This window comes from Salvelinus sp. IW2-2015, linkage group LG26 (genome assembly GCF_002910315.2).
Source record: "Salvelinus sp. IW2-2015 linkage group LG26, ASM291031v2, whole genome shotgun sequence".
Taxonomy (NCBI): domain Eukaryota; kingdom Metazoa; phylum Chordata; class Actinopteri; order Salmoniformes; family Salmonidae; genus Salvelinus; species Salvelinus sp. IW2-2015.
This window is the reverse complement of record NC_036866.1, coordinates 33352270-33373960: the sequence shown is the minus strand read 5'-3', so window position 1 is coordinate 33373960 and position 21691 is coordinate 33352270. Positions and strand designations below refer to the sequence as shown.

At 43.8% G+C, this 21691-nt stretch overlaps 1 protein-coding gene across 4 annotated transcripts; it reads right to left on the bottom strand.

Moving 5' to 3' along the window:
* Positions 1-5984: 5984 nt before the first annotated feature.
* On the bottom strand, positions 5985-21603 carry agbl2 (AGBL carboxypeptidase 2). 4 transcript variants are annotated; one of them, XM_023971767.3, is made up of 23 exons: positions 21456-21603; positions 21219-21265; positions 19955-20021; positions 19430-19576; positions 15854-16033; positions 15550-15657; positions 15277-15427; positions 14471-15137; positions 14165-14307; positions 13849-14008; positions 13568-13694; positions 13385-13485; positions 13059-13177; positions 12920-12986; positions 12718-12831; positions 12372-12458; positions 12133-12249; positions 11820-11877; positions 10755-10982; positions 10459-10483; positions 9911-10294; positions 9556-9696; positions 5985-9083 (listed from the first exon to the last, which is right to left on the bottom strand). In XM_023971767.3, exons 2-23 carry the CDS (start codon positions 21252-21254, stop codon positions 8816-8818), a joined length of 3495 nt encoding a protein of 1164 aa, XP_023827535.1. In that variant the 5' UTR covers positions 21255-21265; positions 21456-21603; the 3' UTR covers positions 5985-8815. The 4 variants fall into 4 exon arrangements, with proteins under 4 accessions (XP_023827535.1, XP_070291345.1, XP_070291344.1 ...); XM_070435244.1 differs by having other exon boundaries at positions 10755-10877; XM_070435243.1 differs by having other exon boundaries at positions 12718-12828.
* Positions 21604-21691: the final 88 nt, after the last annotated feature.

Genomic DNA, 21691 nt, shown 5'->3' with positions numbered 1-21691 from the left:
ACTTCAATGAAAGAACGGAAACCCCATTGTCATTTGTCAATTCAAATAACTGAACCCCTGCATACAAATCCCATTGGCTATTTGCAACCATTTTAAATCTAAACTCATTAACACATAATACATTTCTCAATACACCACAGTTATTATACCCATCCAGTTGGTTTTTGATCTACAAGTGGATTGTCTATAGATGGGAGCTAATGATTGATTTCACATTGGTCAACAGTCGGCGGCACTCGCTAGTCCGAATACCCAGTTGCCAGGATCTCTCCGTTGGGTTCGTACGCGATGGCCGTCACAGGTGCATTGTGCGGTATGAAGGCCTGTTTGAGAAGGAGCTCAGCTTCTCCATAGCGACTGCGTCCGGCAACCACCCATAAGATCTGGGGGTTGTAGAGCTCCAGCAGACAGACCACTCCGTCCTGAAAGCTCACAACCACCAGTCCCTCCTCTAGGGTTCACCTACACACACAGGCAGGGGCAAACACTCTCATCACAGTACATTACACAGATAAGCAAAGCGCTTTGAGACCTAGTGAAAGGCAACAAGGCATTACATAACTGTATGGTAAAATAATAATTTAAGTCGGACAACTGTAACTCAGTGAGCTCAAAAAGTATTGGAACAGTGATTTTGTTGTTGTTTTGGCTCTGTATTTTCATCCATATCGGGTGAACAGTTTAGAAATTACTGCACTTTTTGTACATACTGTTGTCCCGCCATTTTAGGGGACCAAAAGCATTGGGACAAATTAACTTATGTGTATTAAAGTATTTGGCCCCATATTCATAGCACGCAATGATTACGTCAAGCTTGTGACTACACGTTTGTTGGATGCATTTGCTGTTTGTTTTGGTTGTGTTTCAGATTATTTTGTGCCYAATAGAAATTAATGGTGAGTAATGTATTGTGTCATTTTGGAGTCACTTATATTGTAAAAAAAGAATAAGAATTGAATATGGTAATCCTGAATGTATTGAGAATAATGATCAGAGAGAAAGTTGGAGACACAAATACTGTAGGGGGGTAGCATTTTTTGGGTGGTATGATATGTGTGTCTAACTTTCTCATTCGTCATTATTCAAGATTCATTCAGGATTACCCATGACCATGGAGGACATGCTAACGTTGCGTCCGATCACAATCTCGTTCATGGGCTCGATCTCAAACAGACCGGTGTCATCGTTACAGTCCGCCGTGTCAATACTCTCAAAGTCTCAGCCCTGCACAGGGTGGAGGAAGTGACGTCATCAGGGAGAAATATTACACAGCAGGCAAAACTGACCACAGACCAGTTGTTCAGGCTGGCTTTTTAGGGTTAGCAGAGACCTCTTAGACTGGGGCTGAGAGGACTGTACTATATCTGAAAGGTTACTCTAATGGCTCCGTCAGTGCTAATGGTCATGAGTTCCTCCTCGTTCAGGACAAACTGCTGGATGGTGCCAGCGTGGCACGTCCTTCCACCCTTATGGCAGATCTCCACCTTGATCAGACCCCTGTCCCACACTAGCATGTTCCCCCACTCAGACCCAGACACCACTTGGCACTGTTAGGTTCTAATTCTCAGAGTAAAAACTCAACGGACACTATGAAAGCTAAAACCAAGTTAATTCATCCCAGAGGATCAATACAGCTGCATTAGACAATGACATAGTCACACAAGCACTGATATGTAACTATGTTGAGTCTCCTCCTACACATCTGAACAGCCAATGCATCTCTGCTGCTAGACAGAACCTTAGTGTTATCTGTTCTTCCTCACTTCATCTGACCTGACCTCTACCCCAAAGTGCTCACTCCTCCCCAACTCATGGCCATCATGGAGATTGGTACCAGACTGTCTCTTCTCGGATCCCTGATGGCTAACAATAACATATCCTGACATAACGTAAATGTTATACATTACCCTCTTTCCCTCAGTGACATGAGTAAGTATATTTCATATTCTCAGAACCCAATAGCACACAGACAGAAGGGATGTGATCGGGACAACATAGAACAGGAAAAGAGGATATTGCTTTGGGTTTGGGTCATTTTCAATGGAATAGCAGGAATTGAATGATAAGAGCAGTGGACAGACCTTCCCCACGATATCTTTCAGGGTAGTCTACTTAAACCTTTCCAGAAGGCCTTTCAGTTTGAGACCAGTAAAAGTGCTGGCCATTTTCCAAAACCTAGAAGAATGGATGATAAGAGTTCAACTCACATGGTGTACGATTCTGTACACATAATAAGCCATTTATGTATTTATTGTCCATATTTCATGATGAAATCTGTTTTCTCTTTGGGGGGTTTGGCGTTCTATAAAGTACTTTTTGACAAATTTATAAAAGTGCTAGTACACGAAAACATTTTGATTGATTGATTGCTACTGACTTCATGTGTCCCGATCCGGAGGTGGTGAGTTGCCCGGCGTTGTCAGGTGCGAAGGTGACCCTTAGACGTCCTGTGAGAACGAAGGCCTTGCAACGCAGCATCACCTGTTCATGCCTCCACTCCCACAGTGTCAGCAAGTAGTCCGGAGCACTACCCACACTGGCCAGCAGGGTGCCCTCACGGTTAAAGTCCACAGACCAAATGTCTTGATCATTGATCATATGCTTTATAAATTGTAAAAATAAAATAAAAATCTAATAGTTTGTGTGTGTGTGTTGTAGTTCCCATACCTCTGAGAATGCGGTACGGTTGTAGTGAGGGATATTCATAGATGACGATGTTGGGCTGGTCTCGCTTCTCTGCCACAGCAAAGTATCTCTTACTGGGGTGGGCCTGCAGAGAAACACAGTGACAGATGGTTTTAAAATGAGGGTGTATCAAGGTTATCCAGGGCCAGTGTATTTGTTTGACACTAGCATGGTGGTGTGATACCTCCCCCACTGCAGGAGCGGAGGTAGTGTTGCTCCTTGGTCCGGATGTCCAGGAAGATAAGCAGGTTTTCTACCCACGATGTCAGCGCTTGCTCATCCAACAACTGCAGGTTTGCCTTGCACCCACAGTCATACCCAAAAGAGTGCCTTGGAAAGCATCACAACCCACAAAACATATTAGCTTGAAGTAGTGGTCGGATATGTAGACTACTACACGAACCTCTGGCAAATGAGATCCACAATGTTAAAGGATACGTGAGGTGCTCCTCCTCTTTCTCCACAGCTTTACTACTCCCACAAGGCTCAGTGGTTCTGGTGTGTCAGGTCTAGCTACTGTCTGATAACCGTGGCATGATTTACATTGTCTCTCGGCTGCCTTTTCCATGCCAGGCCACCAAACCTTGGTTCTGAGATGCTGCTTTGTGCCCACTATTCCAAAGTGCCCTTCATGAGCTAGTGCAAGTGCCTGCGCATGTAATGCCTGTGGCAGCACGATGCCTGTTCTGCAAAGAACTAGGTATCCAACTACACATCAATTACTCGCAATTGAGGCATAAGCTTTACAGTTCTAAAAATGTCCACTTGCAATAGCATTACTTACCTCTCTCAGCTCTGGGTCTTTGGCTGAGGCTTCCTCTACCTCTCTGGTAGTCAGTGCTTTGGGTGTAGCACTCAATGCTGCAATCCTCACATTCTCATCTGATCCATGTGAGTGTTTTTCCTGCTGTGCTCTCACTCCCAGCAGGCAGCATCTCACTTCTGAGGTTCTCTCTGGGTCCCTGGAGTGCATCACTGCACTCCCTCTGCTGTTGGTCCGATGCCTTTGGACTTGTTTACTGTTGGGATATTATAGCCTGGTTTGCTTCTCATGTCTAAGCACATTATTATCTCATCATTTGCCTTTGGTACAATGACCACTGGGTTTACCCATGGGGTGGGGTCATTAACAGGTTCTACAATGTCCATGTCCAAAGGTTTCTCTACATTTTGGTCTACCTTCTTCCTGAGGTCTGTTTTGTTTTCAGTTTTCCAACTCCCTAGAACCCTTGTAGGTACTGCTGTTTTAGTGAGGGCTTGGTGTCTGTCACTGTTGCGACATCAGCACCTATTCTCAGAACCCCCAGTTTCACAACTGTATCTTTGCCCAGGAGTGGTTCTTCATTTCCTTTGATTACAATGAACTCTGCTTGCTCAGTTATATTGCTGGTTGTGATTTCACATTTGAATGCACCCTTAACTGATAGTGGTTCACTAGAACAATAAGAATTTAAAAAATGATCTGTCGTAGGGACATATGAGCTGTGGCGATTTTAGCATGTACATCTTGGTGAGGCAAAAAAGAAAAGAAAAGTGGGACACATGCCAGCAAAGCCACTACACAACACTAAACAATACATTAATTGCACTATAACGGTGACAAACGGTGCCCACAAACTGTTAGGGCCTACATAAAGCTGCCCCAACAGCAGAATCCCAACACCTTACCACTGCTACACCTGGCTATCAGCCGAGCATTTTCTGCAGCGAAACAGTTAATTCAGCCTCATTTACTGACTTTAAAAAAAAACATAGCTGATATGGCTGACTTGCTTAAACAAATGTGGTTTCTACTGACAATTGAGATGTACAAACTATAGCATAAGGGGACGACAAGCGGATAAGAGGCAATACGTAATTTCAATTAAGACATTAATGAGCAAGCGACGATGGACGTAGTCAATATAACTATTTGTTCAGCACTTTTGAAATGTACAGCGGCAGAATTCAGAACATGGGCCATTCTTACAGTATTCTCCCTGTACACCAAGTCAGAACCTTAGGAAAATAAAGGGGGCATATAAACAGACAATGAAAGCTCTTACAATATTGGATTATTACATTTCTCTAAAACAGGATATAGGCTACATGTGCACCACCAAGTTAGAACAGTAGGCTAAATTAAGAGGTGAAAATAGACCAAATTATTAGGGTGAAGCACACTGAACGCCATTTGGGTCTTTGCATGTCAAAAACAATACACGTCATATAACACTATTAGACATGTTAAATAAGCTTTTAATTTGACACGTCAAATAACACAATTCTATTATAGAATGATGTGTGTGTTGAATTTGCAAGTGTAAGCCAACCGCCACCACTACTATCAGTAGCACTGTCAACGCTGTACAAAAAAAAGTAACCAAACAAGCACGAACGATGTGTTTACAATACCGCGTTGGTGAAAATAGACCAAATTATTAGAGTGAGGCACATGGGTTACTAACAGCTTACTACACAACATACACTTAGTATTACTTTCTTAGCTACAGTATACATATCTCCCTGGCATATTACACCATTTATGCAGCAGCATACAATACAGATTTGGACTCACCTTGTGAAGGTGGCGCAGCGGTCCTTTGTGGGCAAATCTTGTCATCGAAGTCTGGCATTCTCTGGATTTATGGTGGGAACTCAGAAAAAAAAAACACCCAGCCACTCAATTGAATACCAGGCTAACGTTAGTGGTTTCTTTGCAGCGCTTGCAGTTAGCCACTGATTCCCTCGAAACGAATCATTGTTGAATTTGCGATTTCCAACTTGTTGTGTAATCTTTATGTCCAATGAGCACCGATACATTTTATCTATAATTTCTCTTCATATGTCAAGGATTAAAAAGGATTTGCCAGTAGATTGTCAACTTGATTCATGATGATGACTGCTAGCTAAGACTTTGAAAGTAAGATGCTGACATGATCAGTCCAATCAAAGCTACTGTACATATAATGTGATTTGACGTCATTTTATCTGTGGCCATTGACCTTGAGCCTTCTTGGATGGGCACTGGCAATATAACTCTATGGCAGAACCCAAAAGGCAGATTTTCTTTTATGTCTACCTTTACTAAGGCACTTAAACTTGGAGATTACGTCCCCATGAGTGACAGAACACTGAGCCAATCATTGCGCAACGCTCCGTATTTTCTGCTGGCTCGCCCCACCACCACAGAAAGCACTGAACTAAGCTGAAACACCTGCATGTTGGAGCTGCCTTACTCTAGAAAACAAAAAAAGAGACCATGTGGGTATGCAGCTTTAATAAATCCTCTTAAGGATCGGACCCTTTTTTTTTCTTCAATTTTCGCCTAAAATGACATACCCAAATCTAACTGCCTGTAGCTCAGGACCTGAAGCAAGGATATCCATATTCTTGAAACCATTTGAAAGGAAACACTTTGAAGTTTGTGGAAATGTGAAACGTAGGATAATATAACACATTAGATCTGATAAAAGATAATACAAAGAAAAACATGTGTTTCCTTTTTTTGTTCCATCTTTAAATGCAAGAAAAAGGCCAAAATGTAATATTCCAAGTTAGGCGCAATTTGGATTTTGGCCACTAGATAGCAGCAGTGTACTGTTTCAATGAACCATTGTATTTCTGTTCAAAATGTTGTATCAAGACTGCCCAAATGTGCCTAATTGGTTTATTATTACATTTTCAACTTCATAACTGTGCACTCTCCTCAAACAATAGCATGGTATTCTTTCAATGTAATAGCTACCGTAAATTGGACAGTGCAGTTAGATTAACAAGAATTTAAGCTTTCTGCCCATATCAGATATGTCTATGTCCTGGGAAATGTTCTTGTTACTTACAACCTCATGCTAATCACATTAGCCTACGTTAGCTCAACCGTCCCGTGGGGGGGACACCGATCCTGTAGAGGTTTTAACTGAATTATATATATATATATATATATATATATATATTGACATTGTTTGCAAACTGATATGTGACACATATTAATGCCAAAATAACACGCTAAACAGGCAAAACCAAAAAATATAAATATTTATATAAAAATCAAAAAATCTGGGGCTAATTGTCAAACTAATATTCATGTACAACAGTATAGAAGATACATAACTAAAAGTTAAGCAATATGGGTATATGTCCACTGCACACTTCTTAGGTGTGTAATTGACATGGGATTACAGTACACAAACAAGAGTGTGCAATATATAAGGCTAGTCCGTGAACCAACATGACCAAGGATGACCAAGGAGCTATTGAAATTCTAAAGTTTGAAAAATGCATGTAAAAACGTGTGAGATGAAAATGGACAAACTAAAGGGTGTGCAATTTGTAGGCCCACTGAGTGGACATTCTGAACCAAGGAGCTATTGAAATTCGAATGTAAGACAAGTTTGTACTTTGTTTACGCTCCCTAACTAATACGGAACGCTGCTCACATTTCCACGTTTACTAGCTTTGGAAAGTGAATTCATGTCCAAATCGTGAAAATAAGACCTGTGCAATGTTTCCAACATCATGACACTTATTTGGAGTCTGTGGCTCAAGTGGTTTGAAGGCTATTGAGGTTTGAGTGTGAATATCTGGCGAATATCCAACCTGAAACTGTCTTTACCTCGGTACTCAGTGGATATTCTGAAAGGGTTGTAGGTCATGACGGTAAGAAGCTATTGAAATTTGAAACTTTAAAAAAATTATCATAAAATCTCATGAGATGCAAATGGCCAAGCAAAAGGGTGAGCAATGTGTAGGCCCACTGAGTGTACATTATGAACCTTATTTGAGGTTCATAATGTACACTACATGACCAAGGCGCTATTGAATTACAAAATGTTTTATAAATAATTTAAAATAGTGCGAGATGTAAATTGACCCCCAAAAAAGTGTGTGCAATATGTGTCTCTGCCATCAGGTTAGCTAGAATCAGTTTTGAACGTTTTAGGAGTAATGGCTAAAGAGCTATTGAAATTTGAAAAATGTGATTTGTCACTATGTTGACGGTCCCTAACTGCTGTTGGTGGACGTAAGGAAACTACAGGCGAATATCCAACCTGAATTAACCTGAGTCTTTACCTCGGTCGCAGATTTTCCAATTTCAAAACGATTTGGAGCACAACACGAATTAGAAAAATAAATGCAGTACTTTTCAATGTGTGAGATGTAAGAGGTGTGCCGTGGGAGCGTGAGATGAGGGTCAAATCCATGTCTCACGGTCAATGCGTGAGAGTTGGCAGCTCTGGTTTGATGGGATTTAGGAGTTTAGGGCCGCCTGACTACTCGGCTGAGCGGACACACAGAAACAGAGATGACCACTGGGAAACACAGGAAAGAGAGTCGTGTAAATCTCCTACTAATATTGATTATGATTAAGGAGAAATTTACATGCTACTTACATGTATCTCAAGTTAGGATCCAGCCCTCAGTTTTGTAGCAGTGGACCATGTTCAGCAATTTACAGATGTATTTTCATACCATGTGTACCTTGAGTGATTTTTTTGTACAGATGTGAAGAGATTAAATGTTTGTCTTTTTAGTCACATATACTGTATATATTTTTTGTCACGTGATATGTGGATGTCTCACCCAGCTATCTTAAGATGGATGCACTCATTTTAAGTCGCTCTGGATAAGTGTCTGCTAAATATCTATGTTTCACAAGGTTTATGCTACAGTAACATTGAGTCTGAATGAAGACATGCATACACAGTTTGATAATATTACGCGGGCTGCCTAGTAATACTGAGACAGTATTTTCTGGACTGATGTTATATGATACTTTATGATCAATGATGAGCTGTCTCTTGATTAACAGAAATAACTTCTGCATTGGGAGTGACTCAATCTGATTATGCCCCAATTTGAGAAATGAAAAATAAATAATTTACATGATGAAAAATGGATACAAAATATTATAAAAAGTATGCAAAACAGTTCAGTTAGATTTAAAGTGACATGTAGACTCATCAAATAAGAAAGGTACACAATCAAGGCAAAAATACATGTAATTTCRATATCCACCTGAAAGGCAATGTGCTGTACATCTTTTTGTGGTCAAAATAGAGCAGAAACTCCCTATAGTCTCCGCCCATCTTCAGGGTTCATATCAGCAGTCTGTCTGGTACATTTGCCAATGTGTGTCTCTGCCTGGTTCTCAGCTCAAAGGTGCTGTACTGCGAGGAGGGGCAGACCCTGACGGTCTGGCGACCATCCTCTTCTCCAGATCCATCCCTGTCCCTGCTTCCGCCCCTCTCCCACTGGAGTGGAACCTGGAGTTATTGGCCAGGCTGAGTTTCTGGAGCCTACGTAGACTGTCTAGCTGTCGGGGCGGATGATCTATCTTGGTGTGGGTGGTCGAGGACATCTGGGGTAAAATGCCCATTTCCTGTTTATCCTCCTCTTGCAATGTCTGTTGGGCCAACCTGAGAAGAATGGGTACCATTCAAATGAGCTCTGAATGCAAGTTAAGCATTCCACTGAGAGCAAGCAAGTTCAGCGTTTCACTGTACTTGTGCATGTGACACTTGAACATAGTTTTTAGACATATTAGCTGGTAAGATAAAGAACCTTATAAACTGGGTGGATTGAGCCCTGAATGCTGATTGGCTGACAGCCGTGATATATCAGACCATATACCACTTGTATGACAAAACATTTATTTTTACTGCTCTAATTATGTTGGTAACCAGTTTATAATAGCAATAAGGTACCTTGAGGGTTTGTGATATATGGCTAATATATCATGGCTAAGGGCTTATCCAGGCACTTCGCGTTGCGTCTTGCTTAAGAACAGCCCTTAGCCGTGGTATATTGGCCATATATAACTCCTCGTCGGGCCTTATTGCTTAAATATAAAACTGGTATAAGCCAAGGGGTGGCATACCCTCTCAGTACCTGTGGTTGCTTTTCACACGCCTTGCTGCTGCATCTCCTCCACACACACGCCTGCCTTCTCCCCCTCTCAGTGGCTCTCTCTTTGAGGGGCCCTGCCTCTGTACTCCAGCCCCTGCCTGGTCTCCCCATATACGGCCATGGCTACAGAGGAAAGATGGAGGGAAGAGGGGTTATAGCTGGGGCAGGACCTCAGAGGGAGAGTTATTCTCACATGTAGAATGAAAGAAACATAAATAAACATCTGTTGTATATGCACTGTTATATACTATGTATACCAATATACAGTATATTATGTCCAGCACTATAACTAGACGCACTAGAAAGTCAAAATGCCTGGCGTGGAGAGGACAGTAACCTTTTCCCTCTGAAGTCTATGTGCCTCAGGTCTGGCAGGAAGGAGTTACCGTCTGTCCCAGGTTTACTCGGTGGTTTCTCAAAGGCTGCTTGAGGTCCACTCTGGTCCTGCTCACCCACAGGCATAGCGTCTGATACACCTGCTGTGCAGTCCCTTTCTGGGCTCCTCCGTAGGGTCTCCAGGGCATCTGTGTTAGAGGTTGGAGCCTCTGGCATGTAGTAGCGTATGGAGACCCGGGCTGCGTGGCCTTGTTTCTCTGGGCGCGGCCACTGGTGGTGGGACTTGGCTGGGTAGACGTTGGAAGAGCGGCAGGGCTCCAGGCCTTGTGGCGGGATGAACTCAGGGACCACCCTGCACTGCATGCCCGGAACTACTGGGGGAGACCTGACACATTTCCAACACAAAACACATTTGTGTGACGGACTGTCCAATTTAACATTGACATATTTATGCAGACGGTGTACGGTCCCAGTCCTGTACGTTTAGTCATAAATGCAGTCAACTTTCAATAAAGAGCATATTTTACCGCTATGTTTTGCTGTAGTTACCTGGTGTGTAAAGCAGGCATCCTCTCTGAAAGACAAGAGTAATAACAGCATTCATACTGATCGAACATCTCTGCAATAGCAATATTTGGAATGTTTGATTAGCATCTGTTAAATTGTGGGGTGGAAAAGAATGTCACTGACTTCACTCCTGATTGCAGTTCTTTGTCATACTACTTTAATTCTACTATCATACTACTTTCCTGTTAGTGAACACCTAACTTCATATTGGGTGTGTGTTCTTCATGTCAATATTGTACCATCCATTCTACCCACTCTATTTCTGCGCTCCAACCCACCTCTCATCCCAGCGTGGCTTCTGTGATCGGGGCTGAAGGGCATGGGTTGCTGCTGAATGGGGGTGGTGTGAACCCTGATCTTCGAGGTGGGCACAGGCACAGAGAAGCCGCGTTGCTGTACGGCTGTAAAAGATAAGGGGTGACGCTGAGGTCCCGGCCGCGGGGCCTGGGAGGAGCCAAACTGCAGCTGGGGACTCCAATACTGCAGCCGCTCCTCCTCCGGCTCCTCTGAGGAAGCGACGTTTATTGTAATGAATATTGCCCTGGAGGCTGAAATGAGCGATTTCCGCTATATGGGCCAGTTGCAAAGTACAAATGAATTAATGAATTTAAGGGTCGGGTTAGGCATTAGGGTTAGCATTGTGGTTAGGGTTAAGATAATATTGTATTACTTTGTGGCTGTGCCAGCTAGTGGCCACTCTGCAGAGGGTGTTACGTCTGATTCCAACTCACACTCTCAAACACGTAGATACCCTGAACGCAGCTCACTCTCCAGATCCCAATCACCTGAATTCTGATCACTTGTTCACACACCTGTATGTCATTATCACACACTATGTAGTTCCGTTCTTTGCACCCCATCATTGTGAGGTATTGTTTGTTTTGTGACACACTTCTATTCAAAGCGCTGGGTTTCCTGTAATTAATCCTCCTGTGTATGATAGTTTTGGCCTGCCTCACTAACGACGCCTTTTGCCTATTCCCTGCCTGTACTTTAGCCTATCGGATTTCCTGTTATCAACCTATTGCCTGATCTCCCGGTCAATGTTACTAGCCTTTTCCCTGCCTGTACTGTTGCCTTTTTGGACCCCTTGTGTATGACCTTCTGCCTGCCCCTGGACACAGCTACCTGCCTCCTCCTGTGGTCCTTTACAAATAAACACCTGCTGCGCTTGAAACCAGCTCTCTGTCTCCCATCATGTTCATTACACAGGGCAAGATTCATGACAATAAATGTCAACCTGAACATTCTGCATGTAAACTCGGAAAGAAAAAAAAAAGTTTCTTTAGTCACATGGCCAGAAAACTAAATCCATTCCTAATGATAAAAGTCTATCCATGTACCTGTGACAGGTGGCTGAGTACTCAGGTATGCAGCCCTTACAGCATCCAGGTATTCATTCTGGAACACAGTTAATGCTGAGCATCAGATTAGGACAAAACAGTCACTGCTCRTTCATGCCTTTTGTCAATTTTGATGGGGTGGGGATGCTCAGAGTGCATTGACCTACTGAGAAGAGGTTGGAAGGGGGGGGGTTTAGGGCCAGGTTGTTGTGAAATACCTTGAGAAAATGTTAACTGTAGCAGTACTTTAATTAATGACAATGCAAAACTATCAACATGCAGTAGGGCTTGAAGGGTGAATGGCAGCCATTACCTTCTCTGACTCCTCCTCCTGCCAGAGGGTCACATGGCCTATGACCCCGATGCGAGTGGTGGGATGGGGGATCCAGGAGCGTCCTGTCTGACGGCTCACTGTCACCACAAACGGCACCTACCGTTACATCAGAAGTAGAAGCTCATGTCTTCAGAAATGAGATACTGGGGAAATGCAAAAGCCACAATCTGTCTAAGCAAATGAGGAAGAGCGTGAGCTTCTCTCACTCTAATCCATACCTCTCTCTTCTTCTTCTCTCTGACCACGGCCACCGTCTTTTCCTGGATCCTCACCTTCACCATGTCCTCAGTGGGTAGCACAGGGTCCTGCAGAGAACAGACAGGAGGAAGAATGTAATTTGGCAAGTTTGGTTTGTTCCTAAAGTGAAATCTCCACCCTTCCGGGGCAAAAGGCAATGCAAAACGAACTCGCCCAATCACGCTCGATCCATTATGGGGAACTTTCGCTGGCTATATCATCTGTATGTCTCTCCCAGCCTTTTATGTATTAGGGACCACTGTATGTTTCATTGTATCTGGTGGATGAGCTGCACTAATGTGTTGTGTGTGTGTGTGTTCTTCTCACTATGTTCTTGACGTTCCTGTGGAGGACCTTTGGGTCGACGTTCCTCACTCTCTCCTGTCTCAGTCTGTTCCTCTCCTTACCACTCCTCAGGTGCTTTTTCTTCGCTTGGCTCTGCTAGAAAAGAAGTTGGCATTAGACTCAGTTAAAGCTTTTGTACACAAACATAACTGAGGTCATACGAAGGTTAAGGTTCAAACGACACCTCATCAATTTGGTTCAGTAGATGGACAGGCAGGCCATCAGACTCTGTGCTGTTTGAGCCGCTGGTACTGTGGAGGAGACACAAAAAGGACATTTAGGTGTGTGTGTGTGTGTGTGTGATGCTCTAAAGCCTTCCTTACCTGGACTCAATGTCAGAAATGGAGACGCTGAGAGATCCATCAGAGTCGACCTCCCGGCCCAGCCTCTCTCTGACCTCCTGCCTTAACATCGCCCGCAACTCAGCTAGGCAGTGACTGGTCTAACACACACACACACACACACACACACACACACACACACACACACACACACACACACACACACACACACACACACACACAACACACACACACACACACACACACACACACACACAACACACACACACACATATTATGGCTCATCAACATGACAAGCTGAGATGTAACCTTGGTCACTGTGGTAGTGAGAGGTTGACTTCCCTCACCTTGGTTGGGTCGGGATCACAGTAGTCCAGCAGTGTGTCACATAAGTAGTACCCCAGAGACTTCAGGTCCCTGGTGGTGAAATGGGTCCCCTTCCTGTTCCCTATAATACAGATTGGCTCTGTGAAATGAAGCTCTATAGCATGCATACACATATACACACACTACACCCTGTGCATGCTTACCCAGAGTGGAGCCTCCGAAGGTGGACTCCATGGTGTAGCTGTTCTTGATGCCTAGCCTCCACATGACGACGCGTCCTGTTCCCTCTTTACTCTGATGAACCCTGAACTTACAGCTCCTGAACGAGAACTTCAGGAAGAGGACACAAACATCGTGTTTGATTCCCTAGCTGTGATTTATAACATAAATGTATGATTGTATTGTGGTTTTATACTGGAGATGCCTTCTTGGCCAGGTCTCCAGTAAAAAAAGATAATTTTCTTTCTTTCAATGGGATTGGAACCTTGTCATTGGCGTTCTTGCTCATCATGAGCGGGAAGACTCTCTCATGGAGCCGTTGTGTGGCGTCATCGCTGTTGGTACAGCCATACATGAAGACGTTGTTCTTACGACTGTGACCGTGGAAATCACAATACAACACCACGTCCCTCTCAGCCATCAGTCTTGGGTGCCATGGCAACAACAAGGACAGAGGGAAAACCATGGAAACAGGGTCAGAGGTCAGAAAAGGCAGAGTGAACTGACAAACCTCTCCATAGGTTAGAAAGGTATGACCATGTCACATCTGTTTGAGTAGCCTCCTGCTTCCCGCCTCTCACCTCTTGACCATGTTCTTGGTGTGCCAGACACAGGGGAAGGAGTCCCTCAGCAGGGTATTGTAGTTCCTGTTCAGGTCCCTGCCGGCCAGAGAGCAGCGGTAGTTCCCCACAACCACCCCGTCTGGGTTCAGCATGGGCACCACCTGCAAGACCGCAAGGGAGAAACACAACAATCAACATGGGTGTCTTTATTGGGTGTTTCTAATTCTGAAGGGAAAACGTAATTTATCCCACATGGCAGTCAAATACATAAATAAAACACATGGATATTTACAAAGATAAAAAGGCCCAAAGTGCGTCAGTGACCTTAAACACAAAAGTCTCCCTCAGCAGCCTGGCGTCGTCTGACTCTCCCAGCAGGAAGTCCAGGAAGCCCTGCATCATCCAGGAGCTGTTGGTCTCCCCGGGGTGCACCCTGGCTGTAACCACCACCGCTCGCTTGGCACTCCTATCCATCCACCCCCCTCCTGGTGATGTCACTGTCAGCACGTGCACAGCATTGCCGGCCAGGCTGCGGCACAGCACCCGCAGCTTGCAGTAGGCACCGGTGGCCGAGTTGGAGGTGAGGCGGCTGAGGTAGCGCTGCAGGTGGGAGTAGGTGTAGGGGTAGCAGTGGGCCAAATAGCAGGTGTCAAAGTCGTAGGGGAACTGGCTGGTCCAGGTAAGGGAGTGTAGGGACTTTGTGTTGGTGGTTGTGTTGTTGTCCTGCTCAGCCTGGTGGTGCTGGTTGCGGTAGTATCTGATGTTGGAGCCAGTTCGGCGCCAGCCCTCTCCCTTCTCCCAGGCGGCTCTTTCAGAGTAGAGCAGAGGCCTCATGCCCAGGCAGTACAGGCTGCTAGCCTTCATCAGGTTGACTATGGTGAAGCGATAGTTGACCCCCGCCTTCATGTTTCTGACCCGGAAGTAGAACCACTGTGTGTGCTTGGTGGTGTACATGTCGGTGCGGAGGGTGAGCTCATAGTCATGGACACCGCTGTGTAAGGGGGAGAGAGGGATAGAAAGAGAGTGAGAAGGAAAGATTCTTCCCTACACACAGCTACCCTCCCTGCAACTTAGCAACAATTTGTAAATTGTAAATAGGTTAAACAGTTATACAGGCTCCGTAGACTCACACTTGAACTGCCTTCTGCAGGTTGCCGCTCTCAAAGCGTGACTCAAAGGCCAGGGTGGACTTGTCCTGATGCATTGCACAAGAGGTGGACCTCTTGATGGGCCCCCGGCTTCCTCCCACACGAGAGTAGGTGAAGTAGGAGGTCTTTGTGCCTAAACAGGGGAAAAAATAAGAACAGGAGCTAGAAGGACAGGTGAGAGAGGTAACACTGTCAGAAAATGAAAGCCTACTAAGGGCACCACTATATACCTTACTGACATAGAGTTAGGGTTACCTGGGTCAATGCAGTAAACTACGTTCCCCTTTTCCTCCCTGACAGGCATGGGGGCCCTCTCATGGCCCGTGGGCTGGTAGAACGGCTCTGGGTCTGGAGGGTCCCACTCTAGAACACAACAATATATTTCAATAACAATAACATTCCAATTTGGATTAACACGATACTGTATAATAGTTAAAAAATGTGGAGCCCACTGAGAAACAGAACTCTGTAATGGACAGCTCTGGACTGTTCTATACACTGTAGAGGTCAAAACAACACTTAGTGTTTGTTACAGCATATACAGTTCAGTGGTATGTACCTATGTGGTGTATGGCTTCCTTGAAGACCTCATACTCAATGGGCCAGCGGACCCCCTGGAAAGGGGTGGAGGGGATGGCAAACAGGTCCAGGGGCTCCCTAAGCCGGGGGATGGGACGCTCCCCGTCAAAATCTATCACCAGCTGCCTGGTCCTGAGGGCCTGTCCCAGGTGCAAGGTGACTGGGGGATAGATAGAAAACATCACTGCATCACAAAAAAAGGTGATAGGTATAGTTTTGTCATGAAATTCTATGTACAGGAAAAACATATATGCAACAGTAGTGTAAGTCAACCCAGCAGCGTAGAGCATGGAGCATGGAGGAGGTGGTGTGATGGTGCTTTGCTGGTGACACTGTCAGTGACTTTTTTAGAATTCAAGGCACACTTAACCAACATGGCTACTACAGCATTCTGCAACAATACGCCATCCCACCTGGTTTGCGCTTAGTGGGACTAAAATTTGTTTGAGAAACAGACACCTCACAAGTCCTCAACTGGCAGCTTCATTAAATAGTACCCGCAAAACACCCATCTCAACGTCAACAGTGAAAAGGCGACTCCGGAATGCTCGCCTTCTAGGCAGAGTTCCTCTGTCCAACGTCTGTGTTTTTGCCCATCTTTCTTTTTATTGGCCAGTCTGAGATACGGCTTTTTCTTTGCAACTCTGCCTAGAAGGCCAGCATCCCGGAGTCGCCACTTCACTGTTGACATTGAGACTGGTGTTTTGCGGGTACTATTTAATGAAGCTGCCAGTTGAGGACTTGTGAGGCGTCTGTTTCTCAAACTAGACACTCTCATGTACTTGTCCTCTTGCTCAGTTGTGCACCGGAGCCTCCCACTTCTCTTTCTATTCTGGTTAGAGACCGTTTGCGCTGTTCTGTGAAGGGAGTAGTACACAGCGTTGTACCAGATCTTCAGTTCCTTGACAATTTCTTGCATGGAATAGCCTTCATTCATCAGAACAAGAATAGACTGACGAGTTTCAGCAGAAAGTTCTTTGTTTCTGGCCATTTTGAGCCTGTAATCGAATCCATAAATGCTGATGCTCCAGATACTCAACTAGTCTAAAGAAGGACAGTTTTATTGCTTCTTTAATCAGAACAAMAGTTTTCAGCTGTGCTAACATAATTGCAAAAGGGTTTTCTAATGATCAATTAGCCTTTTAAAATGATTAACTTGGATTAGCTAACACAACGTGCCATTGAAACACAGGAGTGATGGTTGCTGATAACGGGCCTCTGTACGCCTATATAGATATTCCATAAAAAATCTGCCGTTTCCAGCTACAACAGTCATTTACAACATTAACAATGTCTACACTGTATAAAGTATTCAGACCCCTTGACTTTCCAAATTTTGTTATATTACAGCCTTATTCTAAAATGGATAAAATATTTTTTTCTCTGCATCAATCTACACACAATATGCCACAATGACAAAGCAAAATCGTTTTTTWAATTTTTTGCAAATGTATTAAAAATAAACTGAAATATTACATTTACATAACATTTACATTTACCCTTTACTCAGTACTTTGTTGACGCACCTTTTGCAGCGATTACTGCCTCGAGTCTTCTTGGGTATGACGTTACAAGCTTGGCACACCTGTATTTGGGGAATTTCTCCCATTCTTCACTGCAGATCCTCTCAAGCACTGTCAGGTTGCAGGTTGCAGGTTGCTGCACAGCTATTTTCAGGTCTCTCTAGAGATGTTAGATCGGGTTCAATTCCGGGGTCTGCCTGGGCCACTCAAGGACATTGTCCCGAAGCCACAACTGTGTTGTCTTGGCTGTGTGCTTAGGGTCGTTGTCCTGTTGGAATGTGAACCTTATCCCCAGTCTGAGGTCCTGAGCGCTCTGGAGCAGGTTTTCATCAAGTACATCTGTACTTTGTGCCGTTCATCTTTCCCTTGATTCTGACCTAGTCTCCCAGTCCCTGCCGCTGAAAAACATTCCCACAGCATGATGCTGCCACCACCATGCTTCACCGTAGGGATGGTGTCAGGATTCCTCCAGACGTGACGCTTGGCATTCAGGCCAAAGAGTTCAATCTGGGTGTCATCAGACCAGAAAATATTTTAGGTGCTCTTTGGCATCTCCAAGTGTGCTGCCATGTGCCATAAAGGCCTGATTGGTGGAGTGCTGCAGAGATGGTTGTCCTTCTGGAAGGTTCTCCCATCTCCACAGAGGAACTCTGGAGCTCTGTCAGAGTGACCATCGGGTTCTTGGTCACCTCCCTGACCAAGGCTGTTCTCCCCTGATAGCTCAGTTTGGCCAGGCGGCCAGCTCTAGGAAGTCTTGGTGATTCCAAACTCTTCCATTTAAGAATGATGGAGGCCACTGTGTTCTTGGGGACCCTTAAATGCGGCAGATTTATTTTGGTACCCTTCCCCAGATCTGTGCCTCGACACAATCCTGTCTCGGAGCTCTACGGACAATTCCTTCGACCTCATGGCTTGGTTTTTGCTCTGACATRCACACTCAACTTGGGGACCTTATATAGACAGGTGTTTGCCTTTCCAAATCATGTCCAATCAATTGAATTTACCACAGGTGGACTCCAATCAAGTTGTAGAAACATGTCAAGGATGATCAATGGAAACAGGATGCACCTGAGCTCAATTTCAATTCTCATAGCAAAGGGTCTGAAAACTTCTGTAAATAAGGTATTTCTGTTTTTATTTTTTAATAAATTTGCAAAATTCTCTAAAAACCTGTTTTCACTTTGTCATTATGGGGTATTGTGTGTAGATTGATGAGGTAAAACAATAATTTAATAAATTTAAGAACAAGGCTCTAACGTAACAAAATGTGGAAAAAGTTATGGGGTCTGAATACTTTCCGAATGCACTATATGTATAATATTTGATCTATCCTGCTGAGAAAAACAAAGCCGGTTGATGGTAGTAGACGCTAATAATAAGATGCTTAACCGTAACCAGCAGAGGCATTCAACAGAGATCTAATCTGGTCTTTTGGGATGACAGGGCTTTAAAAGATGACTAAACTGGTCCCGTGTGGCTCAGTTGGTAGAGCATGGCGCTTGCAACGCCAGGGTTGTGGGTTCATTCCCCACGGGGGGACCAGGATGAATATGTATGAACTTTCCAATTTGTAAGTCGCTCTGGATAAGAGCGTCTGCTAAATGACTTAAATGTTAAATGTAAATTGACACCACCCTCTGTGTCCTCTAATCAAGGTATTACATGGAGCAGGTGAACTGGATTGCTTTAATCAACTGGATTACACTGCTGCATCACATCCAAAAGTAACATGACCCAGCATTGGAGAAGCCTGGGAATCACGCTCTATTGTGAAATACAACAAGGTATACCAGCCCTCTTGTTCATCAGTCATCACTATCTGCCCATGCCACAAACTTGCGGGCTTTGCTTAACACTTTAACCACAAATCCAATTTTAACCATTAATCAACTATACACTGCTAACAAAAACCCATACCACTACTACTATCCAGATGAAGAGTAAATTGTTATAGTTCAAGTGTAAAATAGCTTTATTCGCTATTTTGACCCATTTGTCCTTTTTGCATGTCCATATTGTGGCTCTCATCTTACATGCCCTCCTGCCAGGCTCCTGCTCCTCATCCTCCATGTTGGAATTATTGCTGTCAGAGGAGTGGGTGCCTGGGTGGATGGAGCCGGGGTGGTGGGAATTCCTCCATCTTTGTCTTAAGAGGTTGCCTTGGAAAGAATTATCTGTGCCTGAGGGGAGAGAATTGACATTTCTGAGGGAAGCACTGTAATGTTTTTTTTCTTGGTTTATAGCAAAGAATGCATAAACATTTTATCTGTGTATGTAAACATGTCACATAACTGGCTAATATGGCAAGAGTAGCAGTAGCACAATCTCATGTACTATGCTCAACTACTGTATAAAAGGTCACAATGGCATCTTGTTTGTTGGGGTAAGATTGGTGCCCTTGAATTGATTCATTTGCAGGATTAAATTGCATGGTAATTTGACAGAGAGTAGAGTGATGTAGGTCAGGTCTCACCAAGTAACATTTATGTAAACAAATGATGCAAGGCAAGCCTCTTGAGTTTCCAGTAATTGTGTCAGGTTGCCAAGTGCCAACCTACTTGTAAAGAGTCCATAGTGCTGTAGGTGGTGCAGGATGAGTCTCTCATAGGCATCCTCTGATGTCCTCTTAGAATAAATCAGATGAAGCTTGCATTTAGCAGGCTAGGTGATAGACTACTGCAATTATTCTAATAATTTAGTAAAAATACTGTAAATATGTGAGTAACCGTAAAACATTTGGGGCCGGTTTCCCAAAAGTATCTTACGGCTAAATGAATCGTTAGAACCTTTGTTGGAGCATCGTTAAATCTCTGAGCCATTCCCAAATCCATCGTTATTAACGTTGCACTTGAAAACGCTCGYAATCTAACGCCTGCCTCAGACCATTCGTAGAACAGCTAAACATGAAATCACATGATTTATCCATCTCTCTGTGACCGCTGATAACTTCTGACCAATGTTGACTAGAAAACAAAGTTGCCAGTGTCTTTGCAATTAATCAAAACAAGCAACCGAGATGACTGCATTAACATTTAAACAGTTGGCTATAGGCTTATTTTAATCATATTGAAATACATTTCATGTTCAATCAATTTAGTTATATTTTATACTTGTAGGCTAAGGTCTGTAATTGGTCTCAATATTTGATGTGTAGCCTAAAGTGTGTAATGATGTGCCAAATCGGTGATTCAGTGCATTTTGGGGGGGTAAGCATTAGAATAAGCCACCTCAATATTTACAGCTGTAKGTAGTAATATCTCTCTAGGAGCTGATCCCTCGTCAGTTTTGTGAAATAATTATAATGTTAAAGAAAGATTTGAATGGAGAAAGCTGATCCGAGAGCAGCGCTCCCTTTCTTTCTATCCTATCAGGATCGACACATCATGCTCCAACGAAGCACAGCAAACCTCTCTGCGTGGTGTTTTGTGAAACGCATGTTACATCTTCTGCATCTGTAGGAAATATGCATAATTAAAACACGAAATTCCATCGCTATCGGGAAACCGGGTCCTGACTAGTAACGTTATAAGTACAATCTTACCTGATCACAACAACAATCACGTTTGTGTTTTGTTGGCATAGGATACTTTGTAATAAAATAATGTAGCCTATGGCTTCAAATATTGTACAACACCTCATGTACGTTGTTCTCATATAAATAATTCCTAGAGATCATTGAAGATCTAGCTAGCTAGCCTAGCAATCAAATAAATCTTATTTGCATGTGGGATGTTTTTRCTCTACTCGTGTTTAGGTTTTTGTTAGTGGTCCACTCAACATGTTAAAATGTTTCTCATCTAACTAACTAGYTACAGTACTGACCAGTATCTCTGTGTCTGTCTTCAATGCTGGGCACATCCTGGGTGGAACTGCAAAAGAGAATTCCCACAGAAGTTAGTATTCACGTGTTGCTTGCTAAATTAGCTAACATTACTTAGCTAGGAACAGAACTTTAGACCAACAACAACGAGTGGTAACTGGTTACAGCTTCTCAGATATTATCACATATTATTGAACATTMCTAACAGTAAATAACGTTAGACAAAACCCAAAACGTACCTTTGAATGAAAAACACGTCTTGACTTGCACGAAAGGTGTGGGTGAACTTCATAGCTAGCTAGGTCACTTGACCAGTAGCAGCGAGCAAAAAAAGAACTTTCACTACAATGTTGCTTAGCAACTAATGTTCCGTGCACCGTTGCCATGGGATCAGGGGTGCATTCAGTATGACCGAACGGTATTGAAAGTTTAACTCAACGGAAACGATACTGTACTGAACGACCAGTTTAATACC